General features: G+C 45.1%; 6 protein-coding genes across 6 annotated transcripts; all 6 read left to right on the top strand.

Moving 5' to 3' along the window:
* Window positions 1–410: 410 nt before the first annotated feature.
* TbgDal_XI2740 (carboxypeptidase, putative) lies at window positions 411–1,922 on the top strand (the record flags this gene model as incomplete). Its single annotated transcript, XM_011781119.1, has 1 exon — window positions 411–1,922. The coding sequence occupies one exon, from the start codon at window positions 411–413 to the stop codon at window positions 1,920–1,922; it is 1,512 nt and encodes a 503-aa protein (XP_011779421.1).
* Window positions 1,923–3,413: 1,491 nt separating this feature from the next.
* On the top strand, window positions 3,414–8,132 carry TbgDal_XI2730 (Unc104-like kinesin, putative; the record flags this gene model as incomplete). Its single annotated transcript, XM_011781118.1, has 1 exon — window positions 3,414–8,132. The coding sequence occupies one exon, from the start codon at window positions 3,414–3,416 to the stop codon at window positions 8,130–8,132; it is 4,719 nt and encodes a 1,572-aa protein (XP_011779420.1).
* Window positions 8,133–10,586: 2,454 nt separating this feature from the next.
* Window positions 10,587–12,284, top strand: TbgDal_XI2720 (aminopeptidase, putative; the record flags this gene model as incomplete). The annotated part of the gene is made up of 1 exon (XM_011781117.1): window positions 10,587–12,284. The coding sequence occupies one exon, from the start codon at window positions 10,587–10,589 to the stop codon at window positions 12,282–12,284; it is 1,698 nt and encodes a 565-aa protein (XP_011779419.1).
* A 1,499-nt stretch (window positions 12,285–13,783) lies between these two features.
* TbgDal_XI2710 (T. brucei spp.-specific protein) lies at window positions 13,784–14,248 on the top strand (the record flags this gene model as incomplete). The annotated part of the gene is made up of 1 exon (XM_011781116.1): window positions 13,784–14,248. One exon carries the CDS (start codon window positions 13,784–13,786, stop codon window positions 14,246–14,248), a length of 465 nt encoding a protein of 154 aa, XP_011779418.1.
* A 265-nt stretch (window positions 14,249–14,513) lies between these two features.
* Window positions 14,514–15,440, top strand: TbgDal_XI2700 (hypothetical protein, conserved; the record flags this gene model as incomplete). Its single annotated transcript, XM_011781115.1, has 1 exon — window positions 14,514–15,440. One exon carries the CDS (start codon window positions 14,514–14,516, stop codon window positions 15,438–15,440), a length of 927 nt encoding a protein of 308 aa, XP_011779417.1.
* A 1,294-nt stretch (window positions 15,441–16,734) lies between these two features.
* TbgDal_XI2690 (hypothetical protein, conserved) lies at window positions 16,735–18,357 on the top strand (the record flags this gene model as incomplete). Its single annotated transcript, XM_011781114.1, has 1 exon — window positions 16,735–18,357. The coding sequence occupies one exon, from the start codon at window positions 16,735–16,737 to the stop codon at window positions 18,355–18,357; it is 1,623 nt and encodes a 540-aa protein (XP_011779416.1).
* Between the last annotated feature and the right edge of the window lie 1,125 nt (window positions 18,358–19,482).

The raw sequence follows: 19,482 nt of genomic DNA, 5'->3' as shown, positions 1-19,482 counted from the left end.
TCACCTGTCGTACATACGTGTACACGTATGTATCAGAGTGAAGTGAAGGAGAGTTGTGGGGTATCACGCAGTTAACTTAGTTGTTTTTTTTTTTCGCATAATCTCGTGAGTGTGATTCATACAAATAAAACTCATTTATTGTGTCTTTAAATGCATGTTTCCTCTCTATTATTATTTTTTTTTTCGGGGGGGTTCTCTATAGTTCAAGCATTAGTTTTTGTTGTACTGCCATACGTTTTCATAGTGGCAATAATCGAATTAGCAACCGTGGTGAAGACTGAGAGCGAAAGAAGAAATACCTTACAAAGAAAACGAAGAACGGACTTTTCCCCTTTTCTGAGGGAATCGTATTTGACCGGTAACCAACACAAGTAAAATAAAGAATACAAAAGATACGGTCGCTTGAGAACATGAAGGCATACAAAGAGCTCGAGCGCGTCTTCACTAAACTATACCGCTATGAGCACTTCATGAACCTTGCTGGTTGGGATATGCAAGCCATCATGCCCCCCAATGCAATGGAAGCACGTGGTGCAGCAATTGCGGAATTGGAAGTGCTCATGCACGGAGAGATTACCAACCCCAAAGTGAAGACATTCATTGAGGAAGCGGAGGGCTCTGTGGGGGAACTTAATGAACTTCAACGGGCCAATTTGCGAGAAATCCGCCGAAGTTGGGAGAAGGTCAATCGCCTTCCTGAGGCATTTGTGGAACGTAAGGCCCTCCTAACGTCCAACTCACAACAACTGTGGAAGAAGTGCCGGGAGGAAAATGATTTCGCTGGGTTTCTTCCCACGTTTAAAGAACTCGTCGAGCTGTATCGTGAGGAGGGAAAGCTTCTTGCAGGAACCACCGGCGTGCACCCGTACGAGGCCCTTGTTGACGTCTATGAACCTGGCATGACGCTTAAGCAACTGGACATAATATTCGAAAATGTGAAGTCATGGCTACCCAACCTCTTGAAAGAAGTTTTGGAGAAGCAGAAATCACTTAACGCATCTATTGTGCAACCCAAGGGACCATTCCCTATTGCTAAGCAAGAAACTCTCGGACGTGCGTGCATGAAGTTGTGGAAGTTTAACTTTGATGGCGGCCGACTGGACGTAAGCGCTCACCCATTTTGTGGTAACGTCAAGGAGGATGTGCGCATTACGACCAGCTACAATGAAAACGATTTCGCCAAAAGCCTCTTTGGTGTCATCCACGAAACTGGGCACGCAAAGTACGAACAAAATTTGGGTCCTGTCGAGTTCACCACCCAACCTGTGTGTAGGGCCCGTTCTCTAGGGGTACACGAAAGCCAATCGCTCTTTGCGGAAATGCAAATTGGACTCTCGGGTGCCTTTATGAACGCGCTTTCCCCTATGCTCGTGGAGCACTTTGGCGAGCAACCCGCCTTCACTCCAACAAACATGAAGAGAGTGTTGCAGCAGGTGCAACCAAGCCTTATTCGCATTGAGGCCGATGAGCTCTGCTACCCCCTGCACGTCATCTTGCGTTGTGAGATCGAGCGTGACTTAATCGACCGTAAAATCGAAGCAGAGGATGTTCCTCGTGCATGGAATGAGAAGATGAAGGCCTATTTTGGCCTTGAAACCCTCGGTAATGACAAGGAGGGTTGCTTGCAAGATATTCACTGGTTTGGTGGGGCATTTGGTTACTTCCCCACTTACCTCCTGGGTGCCATGCTTGCGGCGCAACTGATGCATACCGTACGGCGGGAGCTCGGGGAAAACGTTGTGGAAGACTGCCTCATGAAAGCAGACCTCGACGTAATCTTTGCGAAGCAGAAGGAGAAGATCTGGCGTCATGGAAGTTCTCTCTTAACAGAAGAACTCATCAAGCAAGCCACCGGCGAACCGCTCAATCCGCAATACCACCGAGAGCACTTGGAGCGTCGCTACCGTGACGATGCCAACTGAAAAAAAAAAAAACCGGTCGTTACCTCTTTCCATTCTGTATGAATGGTTGGTCATCTTGATCTATCTTTTTTTTTACGTTTTTTTTTTTTCCAGCGTTCCTTGTTGTTCTTTTTTTTTTTCTTCTTTCCTACGCTGTCATTTATATTACGGAGTTCTGTTATCGCCACATTTTCCCCTTTTATGTTTTTTTCCTATATTATTTTATAGGGAAAGGGAAACATATATATATTTATTTATTTTAAAGGTTATAATTGACCAAACTTCTTTGCCCTCTCATAACAACTGAACGACTGCGCCGCCGTATTTATCATTTGCGCGGCTGGAAAAAATGCGGATCTCTGGTGCAAAGTAGGGAATGTTTTAGGAGCGAATTTACATTTAAAAAAAAATAAAGGAAGAGAAGTACAAACCAAACCCTGCCTTTGCCATGGGTTTTCTTTACAATGTCCTCCCTTTCTCCTTTCTCTTTTTTTTAAATATGCATATGCATACATATGTTATGTTGCTACTTCTTTTGCTATGTTTTTTTTATCTTCTATTTAAATATTAATGTGGTTACTTTAATGAATAATATACCTCTACCTGATGTTCGCGATGCACGGAGTTGTGTGTTTTACTCCTCTTCAGAACTATAAATGTTATTGAATGTACCGAATTTTTCTCATCCTTTGCTTTCTGATGCTTTCCTTTCCTTTTATCCTTACCCTTCCTCCACTTTCCCCGCACATTTAACGTCAACAATGCTCGTATTCGTATGTTTCACTCATACATTCGCATACGCAGAGCATTAGCAGAAGTAGCTTATTACTAACGCGTCTGCTGGAAAGGAGGGACCACATTTTTGTTAAGGAATTGGCCGACGTGGAATTGAGAGTTGCTTTTCTTTTTTTTTTTTCAAAAAAAACAAAGAGCATTCATCACGTCAGTAGCGCCAACAAAGAAAAAGCAAGGAAGAAAAAAATAATCAAGGCTTTCTGGAGAGTAGTCCAAACGAGGTGTGAACAAGAAAGGTAGACGAAAAACCTGAGTAAAGAGAAGAAACACATACAGGCAAAAGGGGAGAAAAGTTCTCTCACCAAAAGGGAACGGCAACAACGACGGAAAGGACGAGGAAAGTTGCTGTTTTTAGGTGGAAGGTGCGGATATTTCCCCTGCTGAAGTGTTACAGCCTTCATCGGACCCAACTGTGACAGGCTGGACTTGCACGTTCTCTCTCTCTCTCTAAGTACGCACCTCACGGTGAATTACTTTGTGATTTCAGTTCGTGTACCGCCAAGTACCTTAAAGGAAGGTTACTAATAGAACATAAGCGAGGGATAACGAAAAAGAACAAGAAGTTGAGTGGCCGAAGGTTACAGAAATTACCATCAAAAGGGTGCAGATATAGATTTTGGGGGTTGTTCTATCTTTATTGAAGAAACCCCTCGTCCTTCTTTCCTTACCACACCCTCCTTCGTTTTGATTCGTTGCGACGCATATATTCGTATTGGGATGTCGAAGCCACGCGATGCGGAGGAGGGGCATGTGACCGTTTGCGTGCGTGCCCGACCTCTCAACGAGCGGGAGAAGCGTCTCAACTCACCCATTTGCCTACAGTTCCAAAATGGAAAAACGGTTAGTATTTACAAGTCAAGTGTCCCCAACGGTGCGGCGACTGACGCAGGGTGTGATGCGGCGGGGGGAAAGTGCTTCAGCTTCGACCGAGCTTTTGACAGCAACGACAGCCAAACAACTGTGTACGAGTATCTTGGTATCCCCGTTCTCCAGGCAACCATTAAAGGTTTCAATGCATGTGTTTTCGCATATGGCCAGTCTGGAAGCGGGAAAAGCTACTCCATGATGGGTCCTTCGGGTGGCCGTGACGTAGTGGTTGACCCCGGTATTATTCCCCGACTTTCCAGGGGTCTTTTTGAGATGGTTGCGAAGGAAGTGGCGGAGAACGAGAGGGAACGAGAGGCGGCGCGCTCATCAGGCGTTGAGGAAAATGCACTTCCACCGCAGTTGAACATTACAGTTCTCGTGAGCTACATGGAAATATACCAGGAGCGTGTCAACTGCCTTCTTAATCCAAAGTGTGAGAACCTCAAAGTCCGCGAGCACAAGGTGTTGGGTGTATATGTTGAAGGTATTTCGGAGGTGCAAGTGGATTCTGAGGAGAGTATGATGCAAGTGATGCACGGAGGAAATCAGAGTCGTCACATTGCAGCAACAAATATGAATGACCGTTCAAGTAGATCTCACGCCATATTCTCAATCACAGTAATCCAGAAGCGTATGGGGAAAGTAAAAGATGGTACGGTGTCATGCACAGAGCTCCGTGCAAAAGTTAACCTGGTGGACCTTGCAGGAAGTGAGAGGGCAAAGTCTACGGGTGCAGAAGGTGGCACATTGCGTGAGGGAGCAAATATAAACAAATCTCTGACGGTTTTAGGTCAGGTGATTAGTGCCTTAGCAGACATCGGAAAAAGCAAGCCGGATGCTGGTGGACGAAGACACGTCCCGTATCGTGACTCCACCTTAACATTTATCCTTAAGGAGTCTCTTGGCGGGAACAGTAAAACCTTCATGTTGTCTACGCTCAGCCCGGCAGCGGCAAACTACGACGAAACGATGAGCACGCTGCGCTATGCGGATCGTGCTAAGTCTATCGTCACCCGTGCAGTTGTAAACGCCGCAGCAGGGGATAAAAGAATACGTGAGTTGGAAGAAGAGGTACAGCAACTCCGAGAGAAGATGAAGCACTACGAGGAACTTGCTCTTCGGGGAGGAGTAATGCCAGATTTAGCAAATCCTGGTGGGTTACCCAATTCCGCTGGGGGCGGCCACGGCCCCGCCAGTAACATGGAGGATCTGGAGAGTAGCATCCCCTCCATGACACCACGAAGGCCACATGACGCTGCTGTTTTGTTATCAAAATTGGAGCAGGCGGAGGAACTTATAAAGCAACTCACCAAAGCGGAAGGGAAACAGCAAGAGGCACCAAGGCCAACGCACCCAACAATTAAGTTAGACCGTAATGAGCCCTTTATTCTCAATATGGAAGGTGTAGGGGATTGGGTGGTTGAGCACCTTGTGGCTGGAACCACATACCTTGGAACAGAAGAGCCAACACCAGGGAGCGAGTGGCGGAGCATCACAGTGAGTGGAGAGGGAACCAGTGGGGTCGCTCCACGGCACTGTTGCTTCGTTCGCCAGGGAAATGGTTGTGTGTTACTTCGACCTCTGGAGGGCAACCTCACGTACATTAATGACGAACAAGAACCAATATCGAGGGACGTCCCGTTAATGAGTGGTACCGTGGTGTGCATTGGAGATGAATTTCTGCAGTTCAAGTTCACAGACCCCACAGCGCCGTCGATGACTGCGCGGCGTCGTCCTATGCGCTCGGCGGAGGGTACAATACTCTCACCTCGTTTTAAAAACATCTCCGAAAGCTCCGTACCTAGCTTGAGAATCCCTGCCCCAACACAAAGTGTGGGTGTTGGTATCACTACCGTTGCCGCCACTAACAGTCCGAGAGGAGGCATCGCGTCTAGTGCCGCTAATACTGGTAATGGTGGTAGTGCAGCACCTGTTGTTCCCCCAATTACTGCGGGTAGTGGTGTTTCCCCTTTTGTTCCAGCATTGCAGCTGAAAGATGTTCTGCAACACCAGGCCCAAACAAACACCTATCGCCCGCCAACTCACAAAGACCCAGTGGCAGCCGACGTCCGACCCACGTCAGTTCGTTTACCAAGGACTGCAAAGGGAGTAGGGAGAAGTCGTATTGGTGCTGGCGAAGGTATGGAGCGAATTCGTGCAGTGAAGACGGCAAGGAGGTTAAAACTCAGAGACGACGAATACAATGTTATTTATCGTCACACCTTCCTTGTGCTCGGTTGCGGCAGCTGCGGGAAAACTTCTTTCCGCGAAAACTTGCACAAACAGGACAAATGGTACTCGATCTTCACTAGTGATCAAAAGAACTTGCGACCCTCCTTTGGAGTAGAGTCAACAACGATTTCAACCACAGGGGAGTATCCGTCTGTGGAGATGAATGTGATGGAATTAGGGGGGACTGGTTGCTTTTCTCTTCTCCAGGGGCTTCTGCCAACGCGCCGTGCAACTTATGTGTTATGCTTTTCACTTCTTCAGAGCGTCCCGTTCGAAGGCCTTCTGCCCTTTTTGGAGTTTATTCTTTCACACACCACCACCCGAGACACTTCTGTGGTGTTGGTTGGAACTTACCTCGACCGCTCCCCGCTTAAGAGCAGTAAGTTAGCTCAACATTTCTCCGAACTTGAGATGCAAGTGAACAATTACTTTCGTACGCTGCAAGTTGTTGGAGACATGCGGCCCTCCATCGCTGGTTGCTTCGCTGTGGATAATGTTAACCGCACTGTTTTTGCACCAATGTTTGAGCGGTTGAGGAAATTCCCTGATTTGCTTTCCTGGTTTGGGGATCAAGCTATTCGGCGCTGCCGCAATGATGCTGACTTTCCAAATGCTCAGGTTCCAAAGTTGCTGCTATCCCTTGGGAAGCGAACGAAAGAAATAAACCGTGAAGGGAAGTGGTGTGTAGCCTTTGGAGAGTTTAAATCAGTTGCCAATGCATTGGATAACCGCTACAGTGACAATTTGGACGACCTCCATCGACATATTCAACTTTTAATGAGTTGGGGTGTGTTGCATCACCACTACAGGCACCGTGCCATGAGGAAGTATGTAATTGTGGACACACCGTGGGTTTTTCGCGTCGTGGCTACCTTGTCATGCTGCTCTACTGTGACACCCAAACTCCCTGGAAATGACTCGTCTCTCCGCTCCGTGCCACTCGTCCTGTGCCGAGAGGTTATGCAAAGCATGAGAAAATCCCTTCCATTCGATGTGGATGCTGTTCTAATTGAAGATGTATGTGGAGCCTTGCTTCAGGGTGTTTTGACAATGAGGACAGCGTTAGCTCTATTCGATGGAGTACTAAAGGAAAAGGGATATGGTTTCGCACAACTAGGTGGGTTGCTGGAGTTGTTGCGCAGTTATGACTTTATCATTATGGGTAGTCGACTTCAGTACTCTTTTTTCAACGATGAAAACACAAGCGTACAGTCGTCGCCGACGAATGCTGGGAAAGACATGAGGGAAGTTGGATCCGGGCTTGGACGGAAAAAATCTGCGGGTCCCTCAGGTGGTCCCGAGTCAGAGCATTTTGTGCTCATACCCTCGTGCTTCATGAATCCCACTCCCTCTTCGTTCTGCATGCACGTGCCATCGTTTTTACATGGTCCTTTTTACCGCTTTACATTGAACATGGTGCCGCACAACTTTTTCTCGCGCATTGTGAGTCGTGTGGCGCACTGTGCCAAGAAAGTTTACCTTGGGCCCGCCACGGCCCGCTGCGTCAAGTTGGAAGATCTGGTGTGGAACCCGAATTCACAAGACGACGGCAAGGGTGGAAACCGCGTAGGCAGTAATGTCAATGGTAGCAGTAACAATACAAAGGGCACTGAACCGTCTGTGGTCGCGACCAACAGTGTATATGTCGTAGGCAGCAGTCAGTTCTGGGAAAACACCATGTGGGTGATAAGCTCACCCGGGAGCCGTGCACTGCTGCGCATGGTGCAACGCTCTCTCTTTGTTACATTTCACGACATGGAGAACAGTGACGAGTTCTACGATGGACTTCGTCATGTCATACGGAACATATTGTATGAAAGCCCCGGTGTAACGTGCCAGGAGAGTATCCTCTGCTTGCGGCGGGCGCTGGGGGATGGAGAGAAGGCCGAAGAAGTGCACGGTGATTTGACTTACTGGAGACATGTGGACGAGAATGTCAACTCCTTAGAGAAAATAAAGCAGCGTGAAGCCACAGCACTCATGACACCACGCGGCACCACACCGAGGCTATCCATGAAAGGCAGAGCCGGTGGCACTATGGAGATCGAAAGAAGTCGTCAAGGTGGCTCGAGAGCAGGTGTGAAAAATGGTAGTGGTAATAGCGACGAGGAGGACGAACTGAATGATGTTGTTATTCCCTTCGTGCGAAACCATACGGAGCCGATTGACGTTGAGGCAGCCCTCCAACGTGTGTGCTCAGATTCGTTGTTGACTGATAACGCTTTGAATGAGTTGAAGACGGCACTGCAGGCAATGAAAGAGGCTCGAAGCTGCGGGGACCATTCGGGTGAGTGCTGTGCCTTGGACCGCCTTGTTGACGTGCTTGCACAGACGTAGTTTGTATAGTGATGATGCAATTCAACATGCGAGCTTGCTTGTACGTACATATATAAATAAATAAGGGCATACACGTGTTTGTATGTGAATGAAGTTGAGGGAGAGGGGAACAGTAAGTGGGAAGCTGGTTCACATCCGCTTTGTAGTCATAAATGTTAGTAGGATGTTACTCGTTGTAAACGCGGCGTCTCTCCCCACCTCGCATAATGTGGTTTAGTTGCACGTTGAGCTTCCTGTGTTTTTATCCTCCATTTTCGAAGTGTTCACCACACAGATGGAAGTGTCCGCCTTGATTCCTACTCCCTTGCCGCATTGCTCGTGCTTTGTTTGCAGTAGACACTTTGTTTCTCTTTTCTTTTCTCTCTAAGGTCCTATTTGTGTGCAAACCACGAAGGGAGCCTCTCTAACTTGTTGCTGGATGAAGCATGCGCGTACAAGAGCACTTAGGTTGTGTTCTTTTACGTGTAAAGCTTCTACCATAAACCGTTTTGCAGCAACGGTAGGAGGGAGAGGGGGGGAGAAAGAGAACGCACGTTAATGGAATTTGACGAAAGGGAGTCGCACTGAATTGATTAAAATTATGTGTGTAAATATATATATATATATACTTATGTGTGGGGCTCATTCGTGCAAAGTCCGCGTTGGGAATATGTGTGACTGTGAAGTTGTGGGATATGAAGTTCCCGGAAAGAAAAGAATTTTACTGCACCTTCTTCCATTGTTCTCTCTTTTCCCTTTCTCTTCCTCCATTGCACCCCTCTGCAAGCGGTCGCTACTTTTGTTTCCTTTTGTTTTTTGTTTGAATTGCAACTATTTGCTGATGGTGGATAGCACTGCGGAGCAGACGAAACGCACATGTGTTTTCTATACACTCGTACCTGCACTTTTTCTTAATTTTTCTACTAGGTCTCTTCTTCGGTTGCTCATTCTCCTTTTTTTTTTCATTTTTTAATGTTGCCGGCCGGCGGACTTTGCTGACGAGGTTATGCTGTTGTTTCCACTTACCGTTTCACGCTTCTCCCTTACCTCTCCCGAAAGTGATGGGTGCAGAGGGGAAAATGATGCTGACGAATGAAGTACGTAAACCGAGAAGAAGGAAGGAAAAGAAAGAAGATGAAATAATGGTTATAGCCATATTAACAACAGCAGTAAACAAGCTCGCAACGTTTTCATAAATCTAAATAAATAAATAAATAAATATATATATATATATATGTGTGTGTATATTGCTTGTCGGCACCGCCAATTGTGTATTTTTCAGTAGTTCCTTCCCTTTTATTTGATTTTCTCCTTCGATGATGATTGTTATAATTGTTATGGTCGTTGCTTCTGGTGCTAATACATCGGGATTTCAAATTCGCGTGAGGTGTGTTTCTCGTGTATGATGGTATGTGGTTTGCTATGTTCTCTAACGCGCAAGATTTTACTGACCTGCTGTGAAAGGATGCTTTACATGATTTGTACTTGTTTTTTTTTTCTCTCCTTTTACTTGTTTGATATATCCTTTCAACGACTCTGGTACAAACCACAAATTATGGGAAAGAGAAAAAAACCCATGTAAAAGTATATATACACATATATGCATTTATATTTACATTAATATGTGTTATTGTATATTTATATATGGGTTAACACGTTTGCGTGCTGATACTAGTGAATGTTTTCTTTGTCTCGTTGGGGGAATTTGATAGCAGCGTCAACTCGTTTGTTTGTTTGTGTGCTTTATGTGCTTTGTGCTGGTGTAGTGGCGTAAATTGTCGTCATAAATTTATCTTCTTTTGCTTTCTTCCTATCTGTCAGGGAGTGGTTTTGAAGTGCTGTATTTAAAGAAGGACAAGCAGACGAAGAGACGAAAAGTAACAAATAATTTTTTTGTTTATCTTGTCGTTGAACTCCCCTTCGCTCTCCTTTTCTCTTCCTTTGTCATTGCGTTTGCCGTAGTGAGATGCTTTGTCTCATTTGAAAGAGAAAAAAAAAAGGGACACACAGGCTACATCTTCATCCTGTTTTTTCAATGTGCTTGTTATTCATCTTTTTGTTGATGGTGTTTACAACGAATACCTCTATTATTGATGTTGCTGCTATTTTATTATAACTACCATTCATTGTTTCATTTACCCTTTGCTCATTTTCCTTCTCTTTTTAATTTATTTTGTTGTTTTTTTTTATAATTTACTTCTTTAGAACTTCGCGTTGTGCCGCTAAAGAGAAATAATCTAAAATAATAACGCCTACCAAATAACGAGGATCACCCTAAAGAAATCAAACAAGAAAGACTTAAAGAAACAATATAGAAAAGGCGTTTACTTTGCTTTGTCGGGTGCATCGCGAAGAGTAGGTACACTTGTACGACAAAAAAGAGGAAGGAGTGAAGGCAGTGAATTACACTGAGACACAAATACGAACAGACACACACACAGACACACGAAGAAAACTGGTAAATATCAGCTGATTATGCCTGCAACCCTCAAGCGGCAACGCAGCAACTCGGTTTATGAGGAAAGCAACTTGTCGAGCTTTGTTGACAGTTGCGTTAACTTTGTGCCAAATGTAACGTTTCACACCACAACTGAAGGAAAGCATATGGCCAAAGTTCTCACCTCCAACAGCGCACCTCAACCCCACACTATTCTTCTTCTTGGAACTCGCCAGCAGCTGAAAAGTAAAGGACTCAGCCAGTTATTCCCATACCACAAACCTGAGCTAGATCAACTAATCGACGAAATCGACGAGGCAAGCTTCAGGAGTGATGGCTACCGGTGTGGCACTAACCACGAGTTACGTATTACACTTGGAGTCATAGCAGGAGCCTTCTCCCGCCATAACTGTCCTCTTCGCCCCGACTCCATCACCAACATTGTGAAGGAAGCCGTGGCATATGCCAAGAAAGTAAAGGGTGTCACAGCAGCCTCAGGTGCGCTCGATATTTACTGTTGCGAAGCCGAAAACGTGCTTTGCGTGGCGGCTGCCGTTGCGCGTGGCGCCAATCAAAGTTTTTCTGCAAAGAATGGTTACGCTGAGAAGTCGTACTGGAATCGTGGCATTCCTGTCCGAGTCGTGTTTGCCCCAGACACGCGAAAGCAGAGCCTCAGCGAGGCAAGTGACACTTTTGCATGTGGAAAGCGGGAGTACCTCGATGCGGCAGCTCTCTCCATTCAGCTTTGTCAACGCTTGGTTGATTCTCCTTGCAACCTACTGGACACAACGACTTTCACGGAGATCGCTGCTGGACACATCGCTAAACTGAAAAATAAGTTGAAGCGCAACGTTTCCATTGACATCATCAGTGGAGAGGATCTGCGGGAGAAAGGATATGGTGGAATTTATGGTGTTGGAAAGGCAGCGGAATATCCACCGCACTTGGTAACGTTGTCCTACGAGCCCAATGCGGCCGGGGGCAGCGGCATAAATCCCCAAGAAAAATTGGCCTTTGTTGGAAAGGGTATTGTATACGACACTGGCGGTCTCTCCATTAAACCCACGACGGGCATGTGTGGGATGAAGCACGATATGGGCGGTGCGGCTGCTGTCTTTTGTGGGTTTATTGGACTTGCAATGATCGGCGTCCCTCACCGTATTTCGTCCATTCTGTGCCTTGCTGACAATGCTGTTGGACCCCGCTCTCAGCGCAATGACGATATTGTGCGGATGAGATCAGGGAAAACTGTGGAAATCAATAACACAGATGCTGAAGGTCGACTGGTACTTGGTGATGGAGTTTACCACGCCTCGGCTCTTCTGCCTTATACGCCTGATGTTATTGTGGACATGGCGACGCTTACGGGAGCTCAGGGTATTGCCACTGGCCGCTATCATGCCGCATTATATGCCAGTAGTGAGGAAATTGAAAACCGCGTCCTTCAGGCGGGACGCCGCTGTGGTGACCTCTGTTTCCCTGTTGTTTTCTGTCCAGAATTCCAGTGCCCCGAGTTCAGAAGCAGTGTAGCAGACAGCCGTAACTCCGTGCTGAATCGCTCGAATGCACAAGTTAGCTGCGCCGGTTACTTTGTTGGGAGTCACATAGACAGCAAATACAAGGGGGATTGGGCACACGTCGACCTCGCAGCACCTGCTGCCCGCGATGACGCCACAGGTTTCGGTGTAACATTACTCCTACAAACCTTTGCAGCCTCACTCTTTGGGACAGCATAATGCACCACAAATAGGAGTGTGAGTGTGTTTTTTTGTTGTTGTTTTTTTTTTTTTTGTAAACACGCACATGCATTTACATGCAAATTGATTACATACGTAAGAATGAAGATGAGTCATGTGGTGTGCAGCAAGGGCCTGTGTGGACGTCAACACGAAAAAAAAAAGGTGTGGTGCTGACGGAATGAAAGACACATAATCGTAAAGAAAATATGCGCCAACAGCCACGCCTATTGGTGTGTGAAGGGGAGGAGGGAGAAGTAAGTTTATGATGTGCGTGATGGTGTAAAATTATATATATATATATATGGTATGGTGTTTATTGCTTTCGCATAACGCAAAGAATGCGAAAACGTTTCAAATTTACTATCGAATGTTGTAAACCGACAGATATCTTTATGAGCGTGAAAGGGGAGAGTTTTGCGGACTGAAGGTTGGTCAACCGTTACAATAATAATAATAATGATAATAATAATAAAGTGACAACATCGGGGTTAGAAAAGAAGAAAAAAAAGGAGGAACATTCTCATAAGTGAGGAGTGTACCAGGTTATTTCCTTGATTTTTTTTCTCTCTTCTTCCGGATCCGATGACATATCATACATACACGGGCAATTAAAGTCCAAGAGAGGTAAAAAAAAAAACTTCTCACAAAATAAGTATCAAGTGGCTCTTCGCTTCAATTAACAGCCCTGCACTATTGGTTTTATAGCATACCAAATCGCCCTTCCTTTTTTTTTTGTATCGGTGTGGTGTCAAACCTTTTTCTCTTTCATTTTTATGTTTTCAATTTTTTTTCCCACCTGCAGCCTCTTTTTCTCTCAGAAGGAAACGAAACTAACATGTCACCGCAAAAAAAAAAAAAATGCCTTTTGTACTTCGTTGCTGTGCATTATGTTTTTAGACATGTTGCTTCGCTCGTAGGTGTAATGGAGGCACATTTTGTTGTTGTTGCCTTTTCTGGTTATCGTTTCTTGGTGTCATTTTCACTGACAATTCGCCTTTTGGTCTCGTACAGTTGTTGTGTCACATTCTCATCTTTCTATTTTGTGCCTGTTTTTTTTTCTTCCATTACTCTTGTAGGTGTTGTTTATTGTTTAATATTGTATGATTTTATTTTTCCATGAATAATTATCAATGAGCTCTCCTACTTTTATTTGTTGTTGAACGCCTTAAAATAATTATTTTTGTCCCTCCTCCTCCACACACACACACACCTCCTTTCCCCTCTCCGTCTACACCCCGCATCATTTGCATCGGAATGTGGTTTAGTTTAGTAATAAATGGCCGTGCCTCGTTGGATGCGGCGCTTTGAGATTTATGCCGTTTGTATGATTTGGCCCATTTCCACTATAGTTGGTATTGTGGGAACATATAAGTTATTTATGTGGAGTTATGGAGGTCGCGATTGCTTCCGTTATGTTGTAATTGAGGAACCCATGAAGGGACAATGGTTTCAGGCAAATCCAAAATCGGCTCTTGGCATGGATACGCCACTGGCAAATGTACCAAAGTTTTTGGAAACATCACCGTATACATATGACGATAACACCGGCAGCGACTGAGCACTTACATAAGTACATCAAGTGGAATGAATATGCATATGAATATAAATCTATTTGTTTGTTTGTTTACTCATGTCTGCATGTTTGTGCGGTCACTTTTTCACGCTTGTTTTTTTCCATTCCCCTTCTCCCCCCCCCCCCACACACACACACCCAACCTGCACACACACGCACGAAAAAAAAAAAAACAGCAACAATGACAATAATAATGAAAAAGGAAAGGAAGAAATGCGTTGTTCAATTATGCGAAAACGGTGACGCGGCTGTTGAGTGGCTTGTTCAAAAATGTAATACGAGTGTGTGTATGCAACAAAAGAAAATAATAGAAGAAATCATCAAAATATATAGTCTCATTATTGTGATGACGATTAATATTGTTACTATCGTTAAGCATACGCATTAAGCGGCGCACGTGGGTACAGGGCAGTTACATCAATTGGGATCTGTGGTATCGCCACTTTGTTTAAAATTCCTGTGTTTGATTGTTGCAATTTGATATCGCTTGTACTTAAATAAATATATATTTATTTATACGTGTGTTTATGCTCTTTCGTCTGGGCATGCACGTCATTTGTTCTGACGTCATTTCGAATCTTATTTTGGTCGTATTTGCTTGTAGGATCACGAAAAGGTAAAAAAGAAAAACGAAGGGAACAAAGAAAGAAAAAATGTTATCGATGCTGGCGGAAGTGCGTTTTCTGTCCTGGGTGTTACTTTTGCTGTCATTAATGGAAGACAGTACTTTGCCATCATATGCTGCCCTCCCAAATAAAAGTGTTGAACTGCCTCCGTACCTCAAAAACACTGTGAATATATGCATGCATGGGGAGTGGTTTGAAGAAAATAAAACATGCGTGTGCGATGAAGACTGGATTACTTCTGTTCAGCAGGACGTACTGAACCCGCGGTACATTTGGTGCAACGTATCAGTAATAAAAGATAACTCAACCGACACCGATTCCTCCGGCTACTTGGGTTTCTCGTTAGCTAAGATCGTTCGCAACCCGCTGTTCGGACTCGTGGGATTAGCACTTGTCTTTTTCCTCCTTGCTGGTTGTTGTAATATGTGTATCATGCGTCAGTTCATGGGAGGGCGGAGGAGTGGGAGTAACGACACCGGGGATAATCGGAGACCTGACGAAACATATGTTGGTAACAACAACAACACGCAACAGCAACAACAACAACAGCAGCAAGTGCACGATCATCTGCAACCAACAGCAATGGTTCCGTCTCAATCGTACGCCTTGACACCCCCACTGACAATTGGGAGCATACCGCCAAACTACCCAATGCAGAGCAGTGGTCCACTTCAGATGTATTCCGGCAACAACCTGAACAATACACAACAAAACTACAGTCCGAGTGAACCATTTTCCATGTTTGCTGCGTCTTCTGTTGCTCAACCGCTGCCTCCCGGTTACATTCCGCAACAACATATTCTGAATTCCATGCTATCATTGCAGCGCTCAATGTGTGTACCTTCCGGCTCCGCTGCCATCACGGGTACCGGAACAGGTTATCATAGCGCCATTCATCCGATTGAACAGGAAAGGGAAATGACTGGACCTTCACCAGGGAAGTTTCAAAGTTGAGACGGGAGGGTGCAGGAGAGGTTCGTAAAATGCGTCACAAACGGGAATTATTTGTGGTGTAATAATGAAATAATATGATCCACTAACCTTTTTTTTCGGGGGAGGGGGGGGAGAAAGTGTTAGAGTTAGTCATTTCTCCAGTTATTGTATGAATTAGCCGCAGTTGTACCGACCCCGGTGATATGTGGGCGATACTTTGAAAAGGTGGGGAATGGCAAGGAAGGTAAAGGTGAAAGTAACCACTCTGTTCTCTTCCTTATTTTATTTGGCTCTTTCGTCACAGCGACGAACTATCTTTTAAGTAGTTCCCGTGCTAATTTATTCTTTTTTTTTTTTGCTATCATCGTTAACAATGGCTGAGTTTTTATTTGTTTTATCTTTTTTAACTGTTTTCCGTGTTATACTTGTTTTTGTCGATTGTTATTGATGTGCATTCACAAGGTTTTTATCATGTACTCCCTTAATCACTTATTTGTTTATTTTTAAAACATGGAAGTCCGCTGCTGTGCGGTACCCCATCTGTTCTCCTTATTTCATTACACCCCGCTACTTTTTCATCCCGTTTCTCCTCTTCTCTTTTCCGCTGTTTGGAAGGGACGGGATGAATTGGTATGCTCGATGGGATCAGCAACAAAATAAATACGTTAACAAATACTTTTACGCTCGTGCACTGCACGTGCGTGTTGAATGCGCGTAGCTGATCGGATGAATGGATACACTAAACACTGTTTTTATTTTTATTTTTTTCCTCTTTTTATACTTTCCTCTTCCCAATTTCTGTCCTCTGTATCACTAACATTGTTGATGGTATTTCTTCTGTCTCCGTTTCTCCATTTCATCTCCCTCTCACTCAAACTCGTACATACTTAAAAAAAAAAAAGAGAAGAAACTGTCCCTCAACAGGTTTCTTTGTGTTGCTCTACTTATCGTCGAAAACTCTTCTTTCTTTTTTTCTTTTTCTTGTTTCTACTGAAAAGCAGACATTTATATAGAGGGAGAGGAGCTGCGTATTTGAATTGCCTCCACCACCAAAAAGGGAAGGGTTGTAAGAAAATTATTTATCATCTCACATATACAAAAGCTGCTATTGTAGTTTTTGAGAATTTATTTTTCCAAAAGAAGAAGAGTAAAAAAGGAAATAGATTATCTGGAAAGCACGTAGAAGAGCAGGAAACAAAGCGGAGGGCACTAGGTTAGTTTTTTTTTTCATTTTTTGGAGAGCGTACCTTTCTATCATTAAGAAAGAAATAAATAAAAAGAAGGAAGTGTGTTGTTGTCTCGCTTTAGTGTCCAAATGACTAACAAATACGCCCCTGGAAACCCCTATTACGGGGACAGTTCTCCCACATCTGCACTTCTGGGCACCAATCAGGTGGTGTTTTGTGTCAACTCGGTTCTTTTTCAGAACTGTGGCCTCCTTCTTGAAGTGCCCAGTGGTCTCACAACTTCATCAGTGATGAAAATTCGTCAGGAGTGTCCAAATCGTACTGCCATCTCACTCTCCGTTTGGGTAGATATTGCCATTAATGTTCTTGGCATGCGCGAGTCCGTTGCCAGTTCAATTTTCGATGTGGTATACGCATTAACAGGTGGATACACTCAATACACGGCAGCATCACTAGGAAGCAGTACAGGGAGCGGCAACGGCAGCCCTGAGGTGAGGTCGCCGGTGGAATGCAGGCAGGAGGAAAGCCGGTCATTACTTAAAAAGATGGGCGGAACGGTAGACGTCGCCCGCTGGCCTGTAGTTTCCGCCACTAGGCAAATAGGTTTACCGGCACTCATCATATTTCTGCTCGCCCAACTTGTCGTGGAGCAAACTCAGCGAGTACTACCGGGTGAGTCGGAGCGGGAGCGCGTTATGGCAAGTGTGCGTCAACACCTTCATGACTACATAAGTGTAGTAGCCATCACGCGACCAGGAAGATTAACGTTGAGTGATTCGAAAGAGCTTCGAATTTTGCTTCGGGAGTTCGTTAATGGCGTGGAGCAACCTTTTGGCACCAGCATCGGCTTTCTGTGGCCGCGGTCTGAGAAAACGATCGACATTACGATACTCTCTCAGTTCATACGTCCTAGGATAACGGTGCCTAGTGAGTTAGCCGCCACTTCACGCTCGTCACCTTTTAGCAACAACATTGTAGTTAAGGGTTTGCAAGGAACTATTTGCATCCCTACGTGCCCAGTGGTAACTTATAGCCCGAAGTTAGCTATATCCTCCAGCTACACCGTCGAGAAGTGCTCGCAAACTAGCTTTTATGTTACTTCCGACCTTCCTCACACACGGCTCACTCAACTTGTCAATTGCACCGTTGCTTTAGGTCCAGTCGGGGGAGTTTTGTACATAGATCGTTGCGAGAACACCAATATCTCAGCCTTGTGCACTGCTGTGGTGGTGAACCGATGCCGCAATGTGAACATATTCATCTGTACGAACAGTCCACCCGTACTCTGCCAGCTCGAGGGAAGCGAGAACTCAGAGAATGTCCGCTTCGCCCCGTACAACTCGCACTACTCCACCTTAGAGGAGCATCTGGCAAACTCCGGGGTAAACCCCATGATGAATTTATGGAATGTTGGTATCCCTTCCCCGCATTGTATCCTACCACCAGATGAATTCACCCCCGTGTGTTTTCCCGTCGCCCCGCACACCAGCGCTGTGGTGACCACCCGCACGAATCCGTGTCCGCCGCCTCCGCCGTATGCCACCGCGATGGAGCGCCGCGTGCGACGTTTTCAGGAAACTTCGCGGCAGTTGCGGGAGGCATATGAACGACTCGAGGCGGATGGAAGGAAAGATTTAGCAGATGAGTTACGAGGGAAAGTGCACACACTTTTTGTTGACTGGTTGCGGCGTGTGGGGCAGGAGCGAGTACTGGCCAGCCTTCTCCGTAAGAATGCGAACGGCCAGTCGTAGGGCATATCAGTGCGTCCACCACGGGTGGATGGATTATTTGTGCTGTTTTTTTTTTGTTTTGTGATTGTCTGTTCCTCCGGCGAGGAAGAAAGAGGGTACAGTGAGGTGCGTGTGTGGGTTTCATTTACACGAAATGGTGCGGAGCTCTGAGCCTAAGAACTATGGGTAAAAACTATGTTTGTGTTTATTGGGTAAGGACGAGTAAGGAAGCACACCGGCAAACCGACGGCGAATTAACGATGCAGTTTTTCTGCTCTCTGTTCGTTTCTTCCTTCCCAAGTTTGTGTGTTTCATAGGTTCTGTTTCCGCTCTTGCCTTTGGTGAGGAGGGGTGATTTGGGTGTGCGTGGTGGCAAACATACGTTTATATTCATTTATATTTGCAATATAAATAGTTATTAGTCAGTGAAAATTGGATGGATGGATGGATGGGTGGGTGGTGGGGAACGGCGTTTTTTGAGGTTAGAGTAAATGATGGAAGGTGTGCAAGTGCATATACACTTCTGTATTCGAAACGCAGGCCACTGTGCTGTGACAGAAGAAGGGGACAGTGTGAACAGATCGCATTTTTTTTACATTTGTCCGTTCCTATACCATAATAAATAAATAAATATATATATATATGTTTACTTATATGTATATTTATACGTAGTATATATTCATACATTCATTTGTATGCTTGGTTCTACCATTCATTCCCCCTTGCAGCCATCCGTCCCGTTATATACAGGTGTTTGATTGCAGTTGACGGGAAGAGAGATATTTCTGAATTCTTGATCTCCTCTTTATCTTTTTATATTTTCTCAGCTGCAAACTGGTAGCGCCGTGCAAAACTTTTCACTACTTCTGTTGTGTCTGTTTTCCTTCGTATGTACTTTTTGCCTCCAACACCCAAAATGTTGCGTGCATGTAAGCGCGATGACACGAGATCGAAGTGATTATAAAGGTGTGAGGCATTTACATTGAAATACACAATGTTGAAGGGTAGGGGGAATTGGGGACCTGTGAGGAGAAAAGAGAAAAGAACAGAAAAAAAAAATGGGAGCGAACAAGAGAAAAAGGTAGTGTGGCATCAGTTATATTTACTTTTTAAGTACGATGCAAGTATCGTGTGCAGGTTTAAACG

This window comes from Trypanosoma brucei, chromosome 11, assembly GCF_000210295.1.
Source record: "Trypanosoma brucei gambiense DAL972 chromosome 11, complete sequence".
NCBI lineage: Eukaryota > Euglenozoa > Kinetoplastea > Trypanosomatida > Trypanosomatidae > Trypanosoma > Trypanosoma brucei.
This window is presented reverse-complemented; position numbering and strand designations above follow the sequence as displayed.